At 50.4% G+C, this 23,407-nt stretch overlaps 1 protein-coding gene across 2 annotated transcripts in view; it reads left to right on the top strand.

Annotated features, from left to right (window-relative positions):
* Positions 1-6,943: 6,943 nt before the first annotated feature.
* Positions 6,944-23,407, top strand: part of PTPRO (protein tyrosine phosphatase receptor type O) — a 468,010-nt gene continuing 451,546 nt past the window's right edge. Inside the window, exon 1 of one of the 2 annotated variants that reach the window (XM_075343481.1) lies at positions 6,944-7,501. In XM_075343481.1, the coding sequence (XP_075199596.1) occupies positions 7,445-7,501 (57 nt within the window). In that variant the 5' untranslated portion in view covers positions 6,944-7,444. The remainder of the gene's footprint in view (positions 7,502-23,407) is intronic. The other variant, XM_075343482.1, reaches the window with a different exon arrangement.

Below are 23,407 nucleotides of genomic sequence, written 5' to 3'. Positions count from 1 at the left end.
CCCGGGTAAACCAGGCTGAGTAGTGTCCCACCGCTGCCACCAATTGTGAGACACGGGGCTCAGTGGGTGTTCTTGTCCGCTGAACCGACCGTCTTTAGAAAGACAGCATGGCCCAGGGCTCATCCCAACTGAACGCACGACCTCCTTAACTGTGGGCGGAAGACTACTCAGACAATACAGGGTGAGGGAATCACAATATTAAGACTTTATTGGATCCCCAAACAATTAACAGCACATAACACATAACCAGCAAAACACAAATGTAACAGGCAACAGAGTCTCACCCTTCCGCTGGCTCACCAGGGATTAGAATGTCCGTGCCTCAGAGCTTCCAGGGCCACTTACTCCAATCCAGCAGCACCCCGCTTTCGGCGGGCACCCACTGAGACTGGAATAATGCCAGATTTAGGAAGCTGTGTGAGGTCTGCAAAGTCTGTAGCCAGGTGACTGGATTGTCCCAACCTGGGTTTCTTCCTTAAGTAGTCTCTAGTATGATGATATAATCCTGGCAACCGGAGTCGAAATTCCTAGACTGTGGTTATAGTCTCCAACCGGAACCGGAGTCCCTAGATTGAAGCCACAAGGTATCCTGATCCTCTAGCCAGCTCCTAAGAGCTTAGACTGGATCATGCACATCCATCAACCACTGGTGACTTAAAGAAATCCCTTTTATAGCCATAACCTTCCCTCTGGATAAACTGTGCCCTTATCGGATTGGTTGTACAAGGTTGCTTCTCTTATTGGATGAATTTCAAGCTGCATGGATAATGTTCATTTAAATGTTGTGGATAGAAAGACTGAGGATATCTACATGGAGTCTGAAAGTCACTGACTAGACAATGGCTACTAAGGTAATTTACATTAGATTAGCAATACACAACTACATGACAATGATTGCTCCGAAGGGTCTGATCCCAAATAATAGTTTAGCAAACATGAGTTAAGAAGAACAATACGTCTGGCTGAATTTTAAGAAACTTTAACCCATGCTAGGCATTGGGTGTCCATGTCGTCACAATATCCACCAAGAGACAGTCACAAAGGACCTATCAAAACTCGCAATAGCAGCCCAGCAAAAATTCCCCAGAACCAAAATAATCCTGTCTGCCCTGCTTCCAAGGAAAGATGTACACCAACAAATAACCCAGCAAATCAACTCAGAGCTGGCCACCAGTCTTACCTCAACACCAAACATACAGCTGGCAAGACACCCTGAAATAACGCTTCATCACCTCTATGACGACAAACACCTCAATAAACAAGGAGTCAGCCATCTAGCAAGAGAGCTAAAGGACATGGTTCTAAACAGACCTCCAAGACCACAAGCAAGACACCCACCAAACAGATGGCAGCCCACAGAGACCCCCGGAGAGAGTCCACCGAGATGGCGGAAATACACAAGACCACATGCCCCACAATGGCAATACAAAGCAACAGAGGGCAACAACATGGCAGAAATAAGGACATTGCTCAACACATTGTGCAGCCATCTCTTGGGACACTACTAAAATATGCCACCCAAACCCACCACTAAATCCGGTTATGTCCTATGAAAATGTATCCTTCCTCATTATAAGGTATATCAACTAAATATGACATCCTTAGTTATCAGCAGCTGGAACATTCAAGGATTGAATGCCTCAGCTTTTGGGTCCAAGACAAATGACCCAGACTTCTAACAAAGGCTAAAGAACATTGACATCCAGATCCTTCTGGAGACAGGCCCGGGTAGAGGAGGAATCTCTCGCACCCATGGGATACAAGGAATTCTCTGTCTCCGCCCAGAAAAACAAGAACACCAAACACGGCCGCTGCTCAGGCGGCATACTAATATGGTACAAGGAGGAGATCCAAGAACATGTCAAGGCAATAAAAAGAGGAGAAAGCCATATCTGGATGAGGATAAGTAGCTCCATCCTCACCTCTCAGCAGGACATGTACCTCTGTTCAACCTACATTCCTCCATCAGAATCCCCATACTTTAAGTTGGACATCTACGAGGAACTTCAGAGGGAGGCTGCCCAATTCCAGTCCAAAGGTAAGGTGCTCATCTGTGGAGACCTGAACGCCAGGACAGGTACAGAGAAGGACTACCTGTCACCTGACGGAAACACATACGTCCTGGGAGATGAGCCCTTCTAGAGAGACTCAGTACAGACAACAAGAAACAGCTATGATAATGATAGAGTGGTGAATAAAAGCGGCAGAACACTGCTGAACCTGTGCCGGAGCTTGGGGCTGTATATACTGAACGGGCGCACCAGGGGTGACTCATTAGGGAGATTTACACTAAACTCCCACACGGGCAGTAGTGTAGTGGACTATGCCATAACAGACATAGACCCAGCAAACATAAATGCCTTCATAGTCACCCCCGACACCCACATGTCAGACCACAACCAGACACTGCTGTACTTGAGATCCACGGACAAGTCACCCACACAAAAGCCCCACTTGAGCTGTCTCCACAACTTGCCACCATCCTTCAAGTGGCCCAAACAGTTAGCCATTGAATACACCAACATGACCAACAGAACAGAGATTAAAGAGCTGCTTGTAAACTTTCACACAAAATCCTATACATCAAACCAGCAAGGGGTCAACCTGGCAGTAAACGACTTTAATAACATCCTATATACCATGGCAGAGCTAGCAGACCTCAGAAGGACCAACTCCAAGAGACCTACAAATAAACAAGGCCAAAAATGGTTTGACAAAGAGTGCAAGGCACTGCGCAACTCCCTAAGGATAGCCTCAAATCAAAAACACAGAGACCCAGACAACAAGGAGCTAAGAGTGGTCCATGACACCCTACAGAGGCAATACAAGCGAACCCTCAAGGAGAAAAAACAAAAGCACATCTCCCACAAACTGCAGCAGCTCGAAGACTCCCTCCACGACAACTCATTCTGGGAGACATGGAGCCATATCGGTACAAATCCCAAGCAAAGCACCCTCCACATTCAAAATGGCAACATCTGGTACAGCTACGTCAAGGGCCTCTACAAGAATATCCCAGAAGACAACCTAACCCCAGAACAAGAGCATATAATGACTAAACTGAGGGACATGGAGGAGACAATCAAGGACTTTCAAAATCCTCTGGACATACCAATCAGTGTGCTGGAAATAAAAGACAGAATCAAACTGCTAAAATGTAAGAAGGCCGCGGGCAGTGACGGCATCCTGCCAGAGATGATCAAACACAGTTCCCCAGAAATACATGCAGCACTGGCAAAACTATTCACCCACGTCCTGAGTGCTGGCTACTTCCCTCAAAGCTGGAATCAAGGTCTCATAACGCCCATCTACAAGAATGGAGACCGATATGAAAGGATTATCGCCTTCCTCACCCAGGGTGACATCCTCAGCAGAAGCCAAGCTGGGTTCATGCCAAACCACCACACCACGGACCACATTTACACCCTGCAAAGCCTCATCAAGACCCACGTCCACGGCAAAAAACAGGGGAAAATATTTGCATGTTTCATGGACTTCAAAAAGGCATTTGACACAGTTTGGCATCCAGGCCTGTCCCTGAAACTTCTGGAGAGCGGAATAGGTGGCAGAACCTACGACGTGATCAAAAGCTCATACACTGAGAACCGGTGCAGCGTGAAGGTGAACGGGAAGAGGACGGCTTTCTTTCGACAGGGCCGTGGGGTCAGACAAGGCTGCAGCCTGAGCCCAACTCTATTCAACATCTATATAAATGGACTAGCAACAGCTCTAGAGTCCTCCCCCACTCCAGGCCCCAGTCTGCATGACCGAGAGGTGAAGTTCCTGCTGTACGCAGTCGACCTCCTGCTACTCTCCCCAATCGAGAAAGGCCTCCAAGATAGCCTGGCAGTACTGGAAACATTCAGCACCACATGGGCGCTTCCCATCAACCAAAAGAAGACCAAAGTCATGGTGTTTCAGAAGAGGAACCAGAATAAAATAAACTCTCCCTCCTTCACATTAAATGGCGAAAGAAAACCAGCAGCTACACCTACCTCGGTCTGGAGCTAAGCAATAACGGGAGCCTCAAGCATGCAGCAGAAGCCCTGAAAGGAAAAGCGTGCAGAACCTTCTACGCCATCAGAAGACAACTGTACCACCTCAAATCACCTGTGAAAGTCTGGCTCAAGATATTTGACAGCGTCATCACCCCTATACTGCTATATGGCAGCGAGGTATGGGGCCCAGTGACCTACCCAGACCACACAAAGTGGGATTCCAGCCCAACTGAAGTCTTTCACATGGAGTTCTGTAAATATCTCCTCCAAGTCCATCGCAGCACCTCAAACATAGCCTGTCGGGCAGAGCTGGGCCGATCCCCCTTATGGTTCAGTATACACAAAAGGGCGGTATCACACCAGGCGCGCATACAGAACAGCAACCCCAGCTCCTACCATCATAAAGCCCTGCTGAGCCAGAGCCCAGAGCAAGCCAGGAACCCCGGCAGCCAGTACAGCCAAAGTCAGCAACACACCCTGACAAAAGCCCAAATAAAAGAGATCTCAGAGAGCTGCAAGATGCAATACATAGAGGACTGGAAGAGTGAATTAGAGAACGCCCAGAAACTCACCATCTACCGGTCACTGCGGAGGGACTACACTCTGGCCCCATATCTGGAAAGGTTACGCCACCCCAAAGACAGGCAGACCCTGAGCCTGTACAGACTGAGTGCCCACAGCCTAGAGGTGGAAACAGGGCGGCACCGACAGACATACAAGCCGTGAGAGAACAGACTGTGCCAGCACTGCCAGCAGGGGTCTCTGGAGGACGGGGCACACTTCCTGCTGCACTGTGACAAATACTCAGCAGTGAGGGCCTCCCACTTCCAGAAATTTACCACCCATACCCCGGACTTTCCATCCATGGACGAGGACATGAAACTCTTATTCTTATTATTCTTATAGCACACTCTTATTCCACCAATCATGAAGCCCCAATGGTCTGAATTGAGAGCTCAGGGGTATAAAAGGAGAACTGTCCAGTGACCAAGTCTCTCTTGGTGCATGGTACCAATTTAGGATCTGTGGATCCGATTGGCAGGCCATAACTGAACCTGGATTATAAGACTACATGGACTTCAGCATCAAATGCAAGGATTCGGCTGAGATATCAAAGACTACATAAGGACGGAATCCAGCTTGGGACAATCCAGTCACCTGACTACAGAATTTGCGGTACTCAGTCAGCTTCCTAAATCTGGCATTATTCCTTTCTCAGTGGGTGCCCGCCGAAAGCGGGGTGCTGCTGGCTTGGAGTAAGTAGCCCTGGAAGCTCTGAGGCACGGGCCTTCTAATCCCTGGTGAGCAGCGGAAGGGTGAGACTCTGTTGCCTGTGACATTTTGTGTTTTGATGGTTATGTGATATATGCCATTAATTGTCTTAATATTGTGATTCCCTCACCCTGTGTTGTCTGAGTAGTGTTCCGCCCACGGTTAAGAAGGTCGGCGTTCAGTTAGGATGAGCCCTGGGCCACGCTGTCTTTTGTCCGGGGCAGCGGACGAGAACACCCACTGACCCCCGTGTGTCCAAAAGAACCACTATGTAAAGTGAAACAAAAGGTTAATAATGACGTTACAATTACATATAAATAATTTGAAGACATAAAACTTTATTAAGTGTATTTTCACATACAAAGTTAGCATCTGTTCAAGAACCCTTGAATTAAACATAGATTAGTAAATTTTGCTGGAAAAATTTATAGAAAACGTCAAGATGTTCATTTAGATTACTTGTAGTCTAAGGTACTATGATTCAAATTAAAATTGAAACTGACTGAAAACTTGTATATACATGTATATCATATTACATTAGTATATTTAAAATGTATTATAATTGCCACATAAACAATGATATATTTGTTGGGTTAAGCACTTATGGAAACTTCACGTAAGTTGTGATAGCAAACAGTGAGGTACCTATAAAATGTTTCACATGTGGAGTTAGCAGATTTTGTACAACTCTTCAACTATACATAGAGTTGTGATTTTTTTGGCAGATTTTGTTCTATTGAGTAAGTTTGAGTATCTGCGTATAGCATTATCTAACAAATAATTTGAAATTTGGTTAACATGCATAAATAAGCGATTTACGTGAATAACTTCTGAACTACACATAGAGTTGATTATTTTTTTGGCAAATATTATTCAGGACATTGAGATGTTCATATTGAGCACCAGTGGTCCAGGGTACCCCTTTTCGAATTAAACTTATGTACGATTGAGTACTTTTGATAATGCGCATATAGCATTATATAGCACAGAATTTCAAATTCATACAGAACCTTCATTTTGAGCACTTGTGGACCAGGTACCTTGAGCAAAATAAAAATTGTGTATGATCAGTTGGTTCTAAAACAGTTGGTGCACCATCGATGAATGATTACAGCTAAAGTCTAACTGCAGACTAACTTGAATCTGGTCTGTGTCTCCTCTTTAACTGACGAGTTCCCTCCCCTGACACCTCAGAACCCCTAGGTGGGCATCACCATCTGCCTGGCCCCGTCCACTGCTGTGTCCCTATTGTCCTTGGGGGGGGGTGACTAGGCTTTGTGGCTGGTGTTGTACCTGTGTGTGGGTTGTGTTGGTAGGCAAGGAGGAGAGAGTCCTGCATCTGTAGGATGGATGCAGTCTCCTGTGACAACTTGGTTTTGCCAGGGCGTCACATTTGCAGTGTGCAGTGTACAGTGCAGGGTGATGGGGCAGGTCTCCTTTGTGCAGTGTACAGTATACAGTGCAGGGTGATGGGGCAGGTCTCCTTTGTGCAGTGTACAGTATACAGTGCAGGGTGATGGGGCAGGTCTCCTTTGTGCAGTGTACAGTATACAGTGCAGGGTGATGGGGCAGGTCTGGTGTGTGCAGTGTACAGTATACAGTGCAGTGCAGGGTGATGGGCAGTCGCACTGGTTTCATGCCTTCGCCTGGCACAGAATGATGTCATTATGGGGAGGGTCTCGTTCTGTCCTCACACTGATGTCTGTAGGACGGAGGGAGGAGGCGCTGATCTGGATTTTCACCTCTTTTGCTGCTGGAATGAGACTTTGTGTGGACATTTCTGTAGCATCTGAGACTCGCTCATCCCTGCAGCCCCCTGCCCTCATCCCTGCAGCCACCTGCGCTCATCCCTGCAGCCCCCTGCCCTCATCCCTGCAGCCCTCTGCCATCATCCCTGCAGCCCCCTGCCCTCATCCCTGCAGCCCCCTATCCTCATCCCTGCAGCCCCCTGCCATCATCCCTGCAGCCCCCTATCCTCATCAAGGCAGCCCCCTATCCTCATCCCTGCAGCCCCCTGCCCTCATCCCTGCAGCCCCCTGCCCTCATCCCTGCAGCCCCCTGCCCTCATCCCTGCAGCCCCCTGTCCTCAGCCTGGACAGCCCCCCCATGTGACTCCCTGACTGACAGCTGCTCACATCTGGGCTCCGTCTATTGTCTGCTGACATCTCCCTTCCATGGATGCCGGCAGCTCAATGCCTCCTGTGCTCCTGTGCCTGCTTCTCCTGTTACGGGTAAGACAACCCCCATCCTTTGGTATATGGGGGGCTCCGGGGCATTGCTGGATGCACTGGGGCAGATGTAGATTTGTACAAATAATGGGTCAATGAAGTCTGTGCAGACTATATGGCTTTATGCTCTTGTTTTATATGGTTTCTTCGCTTTCTCTTTGCTCATGTATATCGATGGGATACGGACAGAGATGAATGTACAATATACAATGCAGGGTGATACATATATAGAAGGGATATGGACAGAGATGAATGTACAGTATACAATGTAGGGTGATACATATATAGAAGGGATATAGACAGAGATGAATGTATAATATACAATGCAGGTTAGTTATTAAAGCCATAGGCCGTGAATACCTTAGATATCACCTATACCATTCCTCCCGTTGAGACATGGGAAATCCCATGACTCAATATAGCAGCATACCCAAAAAGATTAGTAGGTACTATTCCTAGGTTCAATTTTTCCATCATATCCCTTCCCAACAGATTGCAGGGGCACACAGTGGACAATATAACTTGTGTTGTCGCCTTTCTCCCAGTATTAGGGTTACGTGTCTCAATTGGGACAGACAGAGACTCGTGCATGCTCCCATTTGCTCCTTTCACTACAAGGTGCGCTGCCAACTGTCCCAGGGTGGGTGGGCACATACACTGGATGAATAAGGTTGCATTTAGCACCAGAATAACCCAAAAAGGTGACTGTTACGATCCAGGGTTCTCCTGAGCCCTGAACCGTCCCTGCTCTGTCCTCATCCCTTACAGTGGTGTCGGCTGTCTCCTCTGCGCCGCCTGTCCATCGCTCCAGGAGCTTGGCTGCTAGGCGTCTGGTGTCCAGTGTCTAGAGTCATCCTGAGCCCAAGTCCCCGTTTTGCCCTCCCGCGCATGCATGGGTTCCCGCTGCCTCTCCAGGCTCTAAATGCGGGATTGACACTACTGCGCATGCGCGTGACGTCACCAGCGACGCTGCGGCTCCTGATTGGCCGTCGCGGACATCACCGTTGACGCGGCGGCCGCTGATTGGCTGTCAATGATGTAGCACCCTGGGGTCGAGGGGGTTAATCTGACTCGTCGCCGGGCTTGGGATGCAGATCCTCTGCGCCATGACGGAGTACCCTGGCCTGGTTTCGTGACCTCGAGGCATACAGGGATGGGAAGGTGAGGGTGATGGGAAGGATGGAGGTGGTGGTGAGGAAAGTCTCTTATCGTGACACCACCTGCGGTACGCGGCTAAATAATAGCCGCCGATGCTGTCACTGTCCTCTGGGGCAAATGTCTTGAAGCTAGGGTGGTGCTGCTTCCCGCAGGTGAAGCTAATGTCGCGGGCGGGGGACAGATCACAACTGGGGAGCCGCTCGAGGCACTCGGACCTGGGTGGTAGTTGTGGCTCGAGTGGCAGCTGGATCCGGGGCTCGCGCAGCTGTCCGTCGCCCACGAGTGACAAGGGGTTATTTACAGGGAATAGAGTCTTTGTCAGCGACGCCACCCGTGGGTTGCGGTGAGGGATGGTGACACCGCCACTGCCTTGTATGTGGGTGCCCAGGGCTGATGGAGCGGGGCAGCAAGGTGGGATCCCCTCCACGGGTAGGGGAGGTGTAGTCCCAGGGCCCAGTTGGGAGTTGTGGTGGTGGTAGGGATAGCACAGCGGAACGCCGTCCGCAGGATTGGACCGGAAGGGACTAGTGTACTCATTCTGAGGATGATGCAGTAAGTTCACAGCGCCGGTCAAGTTCATGAGGTAAACTAGAAATTGCCGGTGTCTGTGGGCCTCTGGTGGGTGGTGCTCGGATCCCACACACGGTACAATGGAGCAGGGCCCTCCCCTGCACTACAGTTGAAAGTCACTTTAACTCCTCTGCTTGGAACGGGGGAAGTCCACTTGCCTGCACTAGTCCGGATTCCCGCTTACAATACCGGATGGCCACTACCCTGCCCCGGTTCACTTCGGGCTCCTTCTTACAGCTCAACTTGTTCCAGCAGTCCCGGAGCTCACTTCCACTTTCACTTCAGTTCCCTGAGCTTACTCCTCATTTCAGCTCCCAGAACTTGGCTTGCACTTCACACTTCCACAGCCGCCCAGGAGCTCCAACCCCCATCTGCTCTGCTCTGCCTCCCTCCTCCAACTACTTGCTTCCTCCCCAGACACTTCATAACCCCTGAGTGGGCGTCCCTACTGTTTTGGGGGGGAGGGGGGGGTGGCTGTTTGATTGTACCAGTGTGGGACCAGGTGTATTTACCAAGGAGGAGTGAGTCCTGAATCCTTTTGGCGGCACACTAAGCCCCAGGGATATGATGATAGTAGAATGGAGTAATACGTTGAGGGTGCAGGACTGAGGGCGACGACAAGAACTGGAGCACACAGATTGGAGTCTCCTTTTATCTTTTACTGGTACTCGGTGTAGTCCAGGAGTTATTGGCCTGGTCATTCTGGAAGCAGCAGGGGGATTTCTCTCTGCCTGGTAGTTGTAAGCCTCCTTCTGTGCGCAGGTGTATGTTGCTGTGGCCTGAAGCTGCACAGCGTCCCTCTTTCTATATGTGGGCCCACTCTGTAGCAGCGAGCCTGGGCTCTTTCTTGCCACTTCGCCGTCGGATTTCAGATGGACAGAAGAGGTAGAATCCTCTGCTCTCTGGTGACTGGGCCGTTAGCACCCAGTAGTCTGAGATGCCGGTATCCCGCTCTATGCACATGGTCCTGGAGAGCTAGGCAGCAGCTCTCAGACAGCGACCGTTCTCATTGCTCCGTACTACTGTTCTGAGGTCTGGCTTCCTGTTACTCCCTAATCCCTCCTCCAAGTCAGTATGTCCAGAGAGGCTCCCTTCAACACAGGTTATGAGCTCCCCCTACTGGTCTGGAGAAGGAAGTGGTATTGCATGTTAGTGTACCTGGCAGAGATTTCCCCACTGTTTCCAAACATGGCATTGCTCTCAGTGATGAGAACAATGCCACTGTGGCTCCCAGGATCACTGGGGTGCCAAATTCCCCCTTGGTTAAATTCAGTACTCCTGGACTGAGAAACATTTTACAGAAATAAGAAAAACATTACAAACCGGTTCTAAACATCTGTTTCTAGATACCGAGCCCATTTTTGACCCAGGTTACACCGCTGCGACCTATGCAGGATGGACCGTAACCTCTCACTATTTGGTAATTCACCTGGCCCAACCCAGTTGCTTACAGTTGTGTTGGAAAGGGACCCGGTGTTGACTGGCAGGGAAGGTGGACTACCACCACCCACTAGACTCACCATGGTTATGGCAGATTCACCGTGGCAGGTTCTACGGTTCCTCTGCTGTGGTGACATCCGCTTCACCGGCTGGCAGGTCTTTGTGCTTGACTGGAGACATTGCTGCTTCAACCGGGGGCTCTTCCGGCTGGTCTGTGGTCACTGCTGCTTCAATGGGGACAGGTTGAAGAAAGGTTAGAGCCGGTACCACAATGGCATGGTTCCTCTGTGTCCAGGTTTTGGGGAATGGTCAAAGAACAGTCTGGATCGTCTCTTCTTCTGGTTCTTCAGACTGGGAAGCTTCTGGGCCTTCTTGATTAGCCTTCAGCTGCTAAGGGCACACCTTCAAGTGGTCTCTTGAAACTGTCGTATATGATCATCCTTGCTGATGAGGCACACCTTCGGGTTGTCAAACTTGGATGGCAAGACTGTGTTCTGTTCGGCCTCCTAGTGGTTATCTAATTTCTGTGTTCTTCGTTTTCTCTTCAAAACTTGCTCTCCAGGTGTTATGGGAGCAGCGAGAGCTGCCTGATTATAGTTTCATTCTTGTCTTTCTCTGGCCCAGGACAGGCTTCTCTCCACACATTCTTGGACCCGACGGTATTGTTGTTGGCGCTCAGTATCCCAATCTGTGTTGGGTTGGATATGCCTCAGGTACCAGGACGTCCATATCCAAGTCTATTGGTAACTTTCCAGGTCTGGCCCGCATCAGGTAGGCCGGGGTACAATTAGTAGACTGCACCGGGATGTGATTGTACATATCCACTAAGGGGTACTTTGCACACTACGACATTGCAGGTGCGATGTCGGTGGGGTCAAATCGAAAGTGACGCACATCCGGCGTTGCTGTCGACATCGGAGTATGTGAATCCTTTTTACTACGATTAACGAGCGCAAAAGCGTCGAAATCATATGATCGGTGTAGCGCCGGTCATTTCCATAATTGCAGAAGGACCGATGTTACGATGTTGTTCCTCGTTCCTGCGGCAGCACACATCGCTGTGTGTGAAGCCGCAGGAGCGAGGAACATCTCCTTACCTGCGTCCCGGCTGCAATGAGGAAGGAAGAAGGTGGGCGGGATGTTTACGTCCCGCTCATCTCCACCCCCCTGCTTCTATTGGCCGCCTGCCGTGTGATGTCGCTGTGACGCCGCACGACCAGCCCCCTTAGGAAAGAGTCAGTTTGCCGGCCAGGGTGATGTCGCAGGGCAGGTAAGTCCATGTGAAGCTGCTGTAGCGATAATTTTCCCTATGGCAGCTATCACAAGATCGCAGCTGCGACGGGGTCGAGAACTATCGCTACTGACTCGCCTACCCCAGAGCTTTGGGACACCCGGTGTCGGGCCGGACTAATCCGGGGGTAGTCAGTGGTGGCGGGGCCCGACTCCGTGACCCTGGCGGGGTCAACTAATATGGCAGTTGTGGGGATGGTAATCACTAATAAAGTTTGTAGGTTATTCGTGACGCCACCTGTGGATTGCGGCTATGGAGCCGCCGCTGCTGGATGGGACCTCCGGGGCTGATGGATTAGCAGCTGGGATGGTTCTGCTCCCCACAGGTGGAGCGGTACCCCGGGGCAACCGTTGGTGCTTATTAAAGTCTATGGTGCTTGGAAAGGGTGCAGGGCTAATCAGAACAGTGAAAAGAACCAACACAAACAACAGTCTCTTTACCTTCTTTTCTTTTACTGTACAACAATTCAGTCCTGGGAGTCCGTCACAGGTGGTAAAGGGCATCCTGGAAGTAACTGGGGTGATCTCCTTGGCCAGTCGAGTATTGAGGCCTACTCCCTGTTCTTCCTTTGCTTCTACAGGACCCTGCACTTTGTATTTAGCAATGGCCCTCTTGCTGCTTGGACCGGTGGTTCGTCCCTTTCTCCTAGGATAGGCTGCGCAGGCCCTCTCTGATGCTTCCCTGCTGGGGTCCACACCGGGTCCTGGTGATGCAGCTGTACCTTCAGATTGTTTTGGGTGCCAGGAGACCTACAGTCCTCCTGCCCTTCGGATTCAGCTACCAGGTAAGGGTTTTACACCCTGGCAACCACAGACTCCGATGTCTAATTTTACTGAGCTCTTCGGAGGCGAATCGGTTCTGACCAGTTCTCCCCTAGAATATTCTCTCTGTGCTTCTCTACAGATCCTGCTTTTCTGGGCTGAGCTATCTTAGCCCAGGCCCCAGCTCGCAGGACTGCACTACTCAAGCTCCTCTCTCTTCAACTTCCCTCACAGACTGACTTAACTCCTCCCTCAGGTCAGACTTAAGGAAGTGCTCCCTGGAACTCCAGGTTTAGAGCTCCCTCTGCTGGCAGTGTTGGATGTTGGTACTTACTGGCCAATAGACTTCCCCAATTACCTCCAGGCTCAGCATTAACCCTTTGGAAGAGGCAATGCTGTTGTGGCAACCAGATCCTGGGGCGCCACACTACCATCGGCTAGCGATGTCGCAGTGTGCAAAGTACCCCTAAGTCTGGCAACTTCTCGGGCCACAGGTTTCTTTCCTCCAAAAGGCAAGGTCTTTAATAAGTCAAGAAAAAACACCATAGAACATATAAAAAAAAATCACAGACCATAAGAGCCAATTCAGATAGTGTAGGCACACACACAGAATGTTGCAAACCCTCCTAGTAAAGATGGCCGCAGCCCAGGTGCACGATGCTGATGATACAGTCACACAAACCTCCACACTAAGGGGGAGGGATATCTGTTTAGCATAGGACATGCACACTTAAGGCCCCGTCCCACACAGAGATAAATCTTTGGCAGATCTGTGGTTGCAGTGAAATCATGGACATATTGTTCCATTTGTACACAGCCACAAACCTGGCACTGATTGTCCACAATTTCACTGCAACCACAGATCTGCCACAGATCTGCCACAGATCTGCCACAGATTTATCTCTGTGTGTGACAGGGCCTTAAGGCTATGTTCACATTTCCTTTGTTTATGATCAGTCACAATCCGCCACTCTGATAAACAACACAATCCGTTTAGCGGATTCCGTTGTTCCCATAGACTTGTATGAGCGGCAGATTGCGACTAATTCCCTTGCATTGCATCCACCACCCGACTGATCAGTCGTGGAATGACTGACCGCCGGGCGGCAGGAACGCAGCATGTAACATTTTTTGAGCAGCGGAATCCTTTTGTTTTCACTGCGCATGCTCAGATCTTGTGTTTAATAATTCCAATCAATATCTCTCTCTCTCTCGGCGGCCGAATGATCAGCTGATCACCCGGCGGCCGGCTTCTATGAGCAATCAGCTGATCACCCGGCAGCCGGCTTCTATGAGCAATCAGCTGATCACCCAGCAGCCAGCTTCTGTGAATGATCAGCTGATCAGCCGGCTTATGTGAACGATCAGCTGATCGCCTGGCGGCCGGTTATTGTGAACGATCAGCTGATCGCTCTCATAAAAGCCGTCTGCCAGGCGATCAGCTGATTGTTCACAAAAGCCGGGCGGTCAGCTGATCGTTCACAGAAGCTGGCTGCCGGGTGATTAGCTGATCGCTCTCATAAAAGCCGTCTGCCAGGCGATCAGCTGATCGTTCACAAAAGCCGGGCGATCAGCTGATCTCCCGGCGGCTGGCTTTTGAGAGCGATCAGCTGATCGCTCTCTCTCTCGTTTTTATACTGAAAGCATTTCACCAACGGAATCCGCTTTCTCATGACATTTCCTGTCATCCGTTGTACAACGCATCAGTCACAAGCGTCAAGCAACGCAGGTGACTGATGCAAAACAACGGAAATGTGAACATAGCCTAATAAGGCTTGCATTGGGAGCCTGTCATAGACATGAGTGAGATGCACAGTGTCTGAACTGCAACCTATAAATGACGCCAGAAAGCTAGGTTAGGCGGGCTAAACAGCAATATATGAGTGCATCTCACACGGATACGTGAGATGCACAGTGTCTGAATTGTGGCCTACAAATGACGCATAATACCAGGTCAGGCGGGTTAGTTAGCACTATATGAGTGCATATCACATGACAGACTCACCATTTATCCCCCTGAATTCAGAAGGTCCACACACGTCCTGTATTTATAGGTTGGAGTTCAGACACTGTGCATCTCACTCATCTATACACTGTGTGCAGAATTATTAGGCAAATGAGTATTTTGATCCCTAAAATTCCACGGGGGAACACTATTCTCCTTAAGGAGACTTTGCAAGCCAGTCTGGCTGCCAGGTAAGGGGACTTATAGCTGCAATGCCCCTCTGGGAAATATTCAAATTGTCTCTCCAGTAAAGGAGACAAACTCTAGCACAGCGCCACCTATTGGAAGTAGCGATCCTAAAAGTCACAAGTGGATTTTTGACAATCCTTTGCAATATGACTCAGGATATATAAGCCAGATCAGAATCCCAATTTGCAGACACGGTGTTTCGGGGTGCTTGCCCCTCGTCAGTGCAAAGTATGGGGGTGTCTGATCTGGCTCATGAGAAAGCTATGTGGGGACCACGGGGGAACACTATTCTCCTTAAGGAGACTTTGCAAGCCAGTCGTGGTCCCCACATAGCTTTCTCATGAGCCAGATCAGACACCCCCATACTTTGCACTGACGAGGGGCAAGCACCCCGAAACACCGTGTCTGCAAATTGGGATTCTGATCTGGCTTATATATCCTGAGTCATATTGCAAAGGATTGTCAAAAATCCACTTGTGACTTTTAGGATCGCTACTTCCAATAGGTGGCGCTGTGCTAGAGTTTGTCTCCTTTACTGGAGAGACAATTTGAATATTTCCCAGAGGGGCATTGCAGCTATAAGTCCCCTTACCTGGCAGCCAGACTGGCTTGCAAAGTCTCCTTAAGGAGAATAGTGTTCCCCCGTGGAATTTTAGGGGCATTGCAGCTATAAGTCCCCTTACCTGGCAGCCAGACTGGCTTGCAAAGTCTCCTTAAGGAGAATAGTGTTCCCCCGTGGTCCCCACATAGCTTTCTCATGAGCCAGATCAGACACCCCCATACTTTGCACTGACGAGGGGCAAGCACCCCGAAACACCGTGTCTGCAAATTGGGATTCTGATCTGGCTTATATATCCTGAGTCATATTGCAAAGGATTGTCAAAAATCCACTTGTGACTTTTAGGATCGCTACTTCCAATAGGTGGCGCTGTGCTAGAGTTTGTCTCCTTTACTGGAGAGACAATTTGAATATTTTGATCCCATGATACTTTTTATACATGTTGTCCTACTCCAAGCTGTATAGCCTGAGAGCCAACTACCAATTAAGTAAATCAGGTGATGTGCACCTCTGTAATGAGGAGGGGTGTGGTGTAATGACATCAACTGTCTGTTACCTTGGGGGTGGTACGAGGTGGTTATCTTCTTACACCTGTACAACTGACATAATTCCTGGAACACCTCGACTTTGAAAGCTGTGCCTTAGTCGGTAAGTACTTGCTCTGGGTAGCCATAGGGCCGGCAGAAGTACTCCTGAAACACCTTGTCTGCAGTCCTAGCTGTCTGATCTTTAACCGGGACCACCACCAGGAAGCGGGAGTAATGATCAACGATGGTAAGGGCGTACACATAGCCAGACCGGCTTGGGGCTAACTTCACATGATCCAGGGCAACCAGTTAGAGCGGCTACTTTGTGATGACTAACTGTAACGGGGATCTTTGACTTTCACCATCCTTCCGTCTTAAGTCACATGGACCGCATTCTCTACACCATTTTTCAATTGACGGTCTCATACCAATCCAATAGAATCCAGTACGGAGCAGAGCCTCCAGTTTCTTCCATCCAAAGTGCCCTGCCCCATTGTGATAAGCTTCCAGGACCTTCGGGACATCCCATTGAGGAACTATGACCTGACAGACCCTCCATTGTTCCGGGGATCAATATGTTGTTGGCACAGTGTCATCATAGTTTTTAAGGTTGAAGGGAGACTCTAAGGTGGGCTTTGCACACTACGACATCGCAGGTGCGATGTCGGTGGGGTCAAATTGAAAGTGACGCACATCCGGCATCGCATGCGACATCGCAGTGTGTAAAGCCTAGATGATACGATTAACGAGCGCAAAAGCGTCGTAATCGTATCATCGGTGCAGCGTCGGCGTAATCCATAATTACGCTGACGCAACGGTCCGATGTTGTTCCTCGCTCCTGCGGCAGCACACATCGCTGTATGTGAAGTCGCAGGAGCGAGGAACATCTCCTACCGGCGTCACCGCGGCTTCCGTAGGTTATGCGGAAGGAAGGAGGTGGGCGGGATGTTTACATCCAGCTCATCTCCGCCCCTCCGCTCCTATTGGCCGCCTGCCGTGTGACGTCGCCGTGACGCCGCACGACCCGCCCCCTTAATAACGAGGCGGGTCGCCGGCCAGAGCGACGGTCGCAGGGCAGTTGAGTGCATGTGAAGCCGGCGTAGCGATAATTTTCGCTACGCCAGCTTTCACAAGATATTGTACCTGCGACGGGGGCGGCTTGCGATGTCGCAACGTGCAAAGCCCGCCTTAGTCCATCTAGTTCAACCCGTAGCCTAACATGTTGATCCAGAGGAAGGCAAAAAAAAAAACAATGTGGCAAACAAGTTCCAATGGGGAAAAAAAATTCCTTCCTGACTCCACATATGGCCATCAGACTAGATCCCTGGATCAACACCCTGTCATAAAATCTAATATACATAACTGGTAATATTAAATTTTTCAAGAAAGGCATCCAGGCTCTGCTTAAATGTTAGTAGTGAATCACTCATTACAACATCATGCGGCAGAGAGTTCCATAGTCTCACTGCTCGTACAGTAAAGAATCCTCGTCTGTGATTATGATTAAACCTTCTTTCCTCAAGAGGTAGTGGATGCCCCCGTGTTCCAGTCGCAGGCCTAGGTGTAAAAAGATCTTTGGAAAGGTCTTTGTACTGTCCCCTTATATATTTATACATTGTGATTAGATCTCCCCTAAGCCTTTGTTTTTCTTATGCATGAACAGCTTGCCCTTTTCCCTCCACAGCCTTTGAGCCTCCAGTGGAGCATCCGGGTCTGGGTACGAGTTTTCTTGGGTTAATAGTTCTTTAACCAACCATATCGCTGGGTCACTATCCTGGGCCTCCCCCCAGTTGTAATGGGGCATGGAGTTGAAAGAAGCTGCCTGCTCGGTGGTCTGCTTCTCCTTCACCTGATGGGAGCATTGAGAGGCAAGGTGTCGATAGAATGCCGGCATCTCCACTTCCTCCATTTCATGCAGGTCTTCTCTAATGTCTGGTAGATGAGGCATTTGGGACAGGGCATCAGTGTTTGCATTCTTCCACCCTGGCCGGTATTTTTCTGGTGCGAGATAGTGTTTGAAACGTTCAGTGACTGCCCATACCACAGCTAAGAATTCCAACTTGAAGGATCTGTAATTTTCCGGGTTCTGCTCAGTGGGTCGAAGCTTCTGGCTGGCATAGGCTATCACCTTCTCGCGGTCCCCTTACACCTGGGACAGCACAGCTCCCAGGCCCACATTACTGGCGTCCATATAAAGGATGAAGGGTTGTCCGTAGTCTGGGTAGGCGAGTATCTCTTCTCCGGTGAGCACCTTCTTCACCTGGACAAAGGACTCTTCCTGCTGTTCAGTCCACTCAAATGGAGGTCCCCATCGTTTGGCTTGGCCCACCAGGAGATCTTGTAGAGGCGATTCCATCTTGATGAGCTCACTGATAAACCGCCGGTAGTAGCCCACCAGGCCGAGGAACTGCCGTACCTCCTTAATGGAGGTTGGTCTTGGCCAGTCCCTGATGGCAGTGACCTTCTCTGGATCGGGGGCCACCTCTTCAGCGCTCACCAGGTGTCCCAAGTACTGGACTTTTGGCTTCAGTAAATGACATTTAGATGGTTTCACCTTGAGGCCAAACCCGGACAGGGCTTCAAACACTTCCGCCAGGTGTTGCAGATGATCCTCATATGTTTTTGAATACACAATCACATCATGCAGGTATAGCAGGACGGTTTCAAAATTCTTGTGCCCCAGGCAGCACTCTATCAGCCTTTGGAACATTCCCGGTGCATTACAAAGTCCAAATGGCATACAATTGAATTTGCAGAGACCCATAGGTGTGGTGAATGCGGTCTTCTCTTTGTCTTTTTCAACCACGGGAACCTGCCAGTACCCACTGGTGAGATCTAGGGTAGAAAAGTAGTTAGCAGATTTTAAGGCAGCCAGGGACTCCTCTATTCTAGGCAACGGTTAAGCATCTTTGTGGGTGACATAATTCTCCTGTCTATAGTCCACATAGATCCTCATCGGGCCATCCTTTTTGACCAGAACCAGTGGAGCAGCCCAGGGACTACAGCTATCCCTGATCACCCCAATCTCCTTCATCTCTTCATTTCCCGCAGCATTTCCTTTGCTCACTGATAGTGAGCAGGGGGAATGGGATGGTATCTTTCTTTAATAGGAGGGTGGTCCCCAGTGGGAATTTGGTGACGAACCCCCTTCACTTGCCCAAAGTCTAAAGGGTGTTTACTAAAAACTCTCTCATACTCTCGTACTACCCGGTGGACCCCTTGTATTTCATGGGGCTGGGTGGAATCTCTACCAATGGGCAGTTACTGGCACCAATCCTCCAGTGGGCCTTCCTCACTCCCCCCCTCCAGGTCGGACAGGACCAAGGGTTCTGCGGCTGCAATAGCGTCATTGCCAACAGTGAGTAGTTTGGCAACAGTGGCAAACCGGGGCAATTTAACCTCCTCCTCCCCCCAATTTAGAATTCGGATGGACACTTTTCCCTGGCGAACTTCAACTATTCCCCGGGCTGTCAGGATGTTGGGCCTGTCCTCTAAATACACGGGTTCCACGAGAGCCTGGTAATCTCTACCCCGGGGGCCTACTGACGCTCTACACCAAATCATCATTTCACTCCTAGGGGGAACTGAGATGAGGAAGGAGGTTACCGATACCCCCTTCCCCCGTCTGCTCAACCTGTTGTTTTTGCAACAGGGCCCTGATCTCTTTTTGCAATGCCTTCTGCTGCCCGACGTTGGCAGTTTGAGCCACCTGCTGCAACAAAACAATCACTTCATAAAAACAATTTTCGATCACATTTGTGCCAATGGTTACCATTGGAGTGCGTGTCTGGCGATCAACGCCCACCACTATCATCCCCTGCTCTTGTAACTCCACCTGCCTCACCTTGATGGTTACCTCCTTGTACCCCACCTGCAGCACGGTTGTCCATTACTAGCAATGATAGACAAGTCCATTTCCGGGCCACGGAAAAATTCAGCATCGACCCAGTACCTGTTGTAAAGAATATGTGGTATTGTGGTCACCTGAGACCCTGTATCCAGAAGAGCGTTCATGGGAATGCCGTCCAGCACGATCAGTAGGACCGGCCGCCGTCCCACATACTTGTTCCGCCAGTTAAAGGAGTCAGTTCTTTTTGGTCGTGAGGACTGGCTCCGGGGACCGGAGGATCCGGAAGACAGTCCCGAGCATAGTGCCCCGCCTTGTTACAGCGGAGGCAAATTGGCCGCCCAGCAGAGTCATAGCGATCACTGGTCCGTCTTCGACCAAGGGATTTTCCCCTTCGCTGCCTGGGAGCATCGTCCGAGCGAATGAGCAACCCGATGTTCGCAGGCTGCGGGGTCAACTGCAGCATTTGTACAGCTTTGGTTAGGGTGGCAACATTTTTAGTTAGTTCGTGGACCTGGAGCCTTAGGTCTGCAGAGGAACCACTTCCCAGGCTCTGGGCATCCACCTCCATAAGGGGCCAGGTGGGGGGCTCCACCTCCAGGTATGTAATGGCAGGTAGTTGGGAAGGAGTTGTAACACTCAAAGCCGTGTCTTGTAGCACCCGAAGGGCCCAGTCCTTGAATTGGGTAAAGTCCAGGTCAGGAGTCTATAAGGCCAGGATGCGCAGCTGGGTCCGGTGATCAGGAGACAAGACCCCCTGATAAACTGCTCGGTCAGCTGCCAATGTCCTTCACTCACACCTCCAGGGTCCGCTTGCCTCACAGCCCTCAGCGCCTCTTGGAAGTTCAAAGCCTCCCACTGGGCCCTCACCGTGGGACAGTGTACCTGGCAGAGATTTCTCCACTGTTTCCAAACATGGCATTGCTCCCAGTGATGAGAACAACGCCACTGTGGATCCCAGGACCACTGGAGTGCCCCAATGACATCAGCGGTGATGCAGCGGCGCTGATTGGCCGTCGATTACATCATTGGTGACGTGGCGGCTGCAGATTGGCCGCGGCCGGCGCCATTGCCATTTGGGGTCTGGCTTGTGGCAATGCGTCGCCCCAGCAGTGGATCAAACCGCTCGGATGCGGCGGTGGTGTCCGTTCATGGCTCGAGGGTCTCCGGACCCGGGGGCTTAGAGGCCACATTCAAATGTAAAAGGGAATATTTACAGGGGATTTGGTATAGTTCGTGATGCCACCCGTGGTGTGCGGTAATTGGGAGTACCGCCGCTGCCGTTGGGAGTACCCGGGGTGATGGAGTGGGGCAGCTAGGTGACGTTGCTCTCCACGGGTAGGGACAGGCCCTGGGGACTCTGGCTGGTTATGCGGGGACGCAGTGCAGGGGTCAGTCGGGTACTCCCTCAGCAATGAAGCAGACGCTGACAACCGGGTAAACCAAGTCTCTGAACACCACTGCCTCTCAAGGGGAGCTCGTCCGGGTGCCGTCCCCTCCAGTGCTGCTGGTGATCCGTAACCTGCCTCCTGGCACTAAGTTGTAGATTTTCCGTTGTGGTCCGGTAGCTTGGGGCTATCCGGGCCCCGCTCCCCACTGTGGCTAAGTGAAGGAGCCTACTCTTAGGGCTCACGCTTGGGATTTCAGTGGGCTGCTTGCTAGAAAAGCCCTATCCCTCTCGTTGCACTAGTGCCCCAATTCTGGAGCTGGTGGGAACAGTCCATAAAGGCTCCGTTCTCCTCAGGTTAATTGCCGGGTTGCCTGAAGCTTCTCCCCGACCTAGGGTCCGTTTACCCCGTCGTGCCTTCGGTCCCGGACCGGTGATAGGACCAGGCTGCTGACCGCCCTCCTTGACAGGTCCCAGGCACCTAGCCTCAATCCCCTGCGACCAGGGGTCTGACTCCTCTAGGTCCAGACCACCGTCTGCGACCTAGTTTTCCTCTCCCCTGGGAGCTCCAACTCCCAGCTTCCTCAGAGCTCCTCACAGCTCGAGGGTCACTACTCAACTAAATGACCTTGACACCTCTCTGTCTGACCCCTAGGTGGGCGGCCCTATTCCTTCTTAAGCAGCCCACTGGTGTGCCTGACAGGTGTGGTGCAAAGTGTATCTAGGATTTGTGAATGCTGATAGAGGCAGCACCGCCGGATGGAGACCCAGAACCATGGGGGGTTGAATCCTGCATGGGGAGAGAAAGAGCGTGCAGTACCCTGTGACGATCTGAATAGTCCAGAGGCGTCACATTCCCCCTTGGTTAAACGTAGCTCGTCCTCGAGCTACAGGACATCCAGAGGTTTATGTTTTGGGGGGTTTTTAACTACAAAGGAAAAAAGGAATAACATTTTTATTAACATTACGGTTTTCATCCCAAATAAGGGAGGCACATTTACTTGAACGTTTCACTAAACTCTTAAGCGGGCTTTACACGCTGCGACATTGCTAGCAATTGCTAGCGATGTCGAGCGCGATAGCACCCGCCCCCGCCATATGTGCGATATGTTGTAATCGCTGCTGTAGCGAACATTATCGCTACGGCAGCGTCACACGGACTTACCTGCCCTGCGATGTCGCTCTGGCCGGCGAACTGCCTCCTTTCTAAGGGGGCGGTTCGTGCGGCGTCACAGCGACGTCACACGGCAGGCGGCCAATAGAAGCGGAAGGGCGGAGATGAGACGTAAACATCCCGCCCACCTCCTTTCTTCCGCATTGCCGGTGGAGGCAGGTAAGGAGATGTTCGTCGCTCCTGCGGTGTCACACATAGCGATGTGTGCTGCCGCAGGAACGAGGAACAACATCGCTAATAAGCAGAAAACGATTTTATGTGTCAGGAAGACCTCTCCGCGGCAAACGATTTTGGCCGCTTTTGCGATCTTTTAACGTAGCACATAAGTGTCACACACTGCGATATCGTTAATGACGCCAGATGTGCGTCACAAACAACGTGACCCCGACGATAAAACATTAACGATATCGTAGCAAGTAAAGCCCGCTTAAGAGTTCATCTCTTATAAAAGAAAAACAGTGGAACGCTACCGGTTATGTTAGTAGCGGGGGCTCAACCTGCTCCATTGCAGCCCCTTCCTGGACCTTGTATAGTAGATTTATACTGTGAGGCACTGATATATGGACCTTGTATAGCTAATTTATACTGTGAGGCACTGGTGTATGGACCTAGTATAGCAGATTTATACTGTGAGGCACTGGTGTATGGACCTAGTATAGCAGAATTATACTGTGAGGCACTGGTGTATGGACCTAGTATAGCAGAATTATACTGTGAGGCACTGATATATGGAACTTGTATAGCAGATTTATACTGTGAGGCACTGGTGTATAGACCTTGTATAGCAGAATTATACTGTGAGGCACTGGTGTATGGACCTAGTATAGCAGATTTATACTGTGAGGCACTGGTGTATGGACCTAGTATAGCAGATTTATACTGTGAGGCACTGGTGTATGGACCTAGTATAGCAGATTTATACTGTGAGGCACTGGTGTATGGACCTTGTATAGCAGATTTATACTGTGAGGCACTGGTGTATGGACCTTGTATAGCAGATT

This window comes from Anomaloglossus baeobatrachus, chromosome 4 (genome assembly GCF_048569485.1).
Source record: "Anomaloglossus baeobatrachus isolate aAnoBae1 chromosome 4, aAnoBae1.hap1, whole genome shotgun sequence".
Classification (NCBI taxonomy): Eukaryota; Metazoa; Chordata; class Amphibia; order Anura; family Aromobatidae; genus Anomaloglossus; species Anomaloglossus baeobatrachus.
Note: the sequence above shows the minus strand (reverse complement) of the source record. Positions and strands in the feature narration are given on the sequence as shown.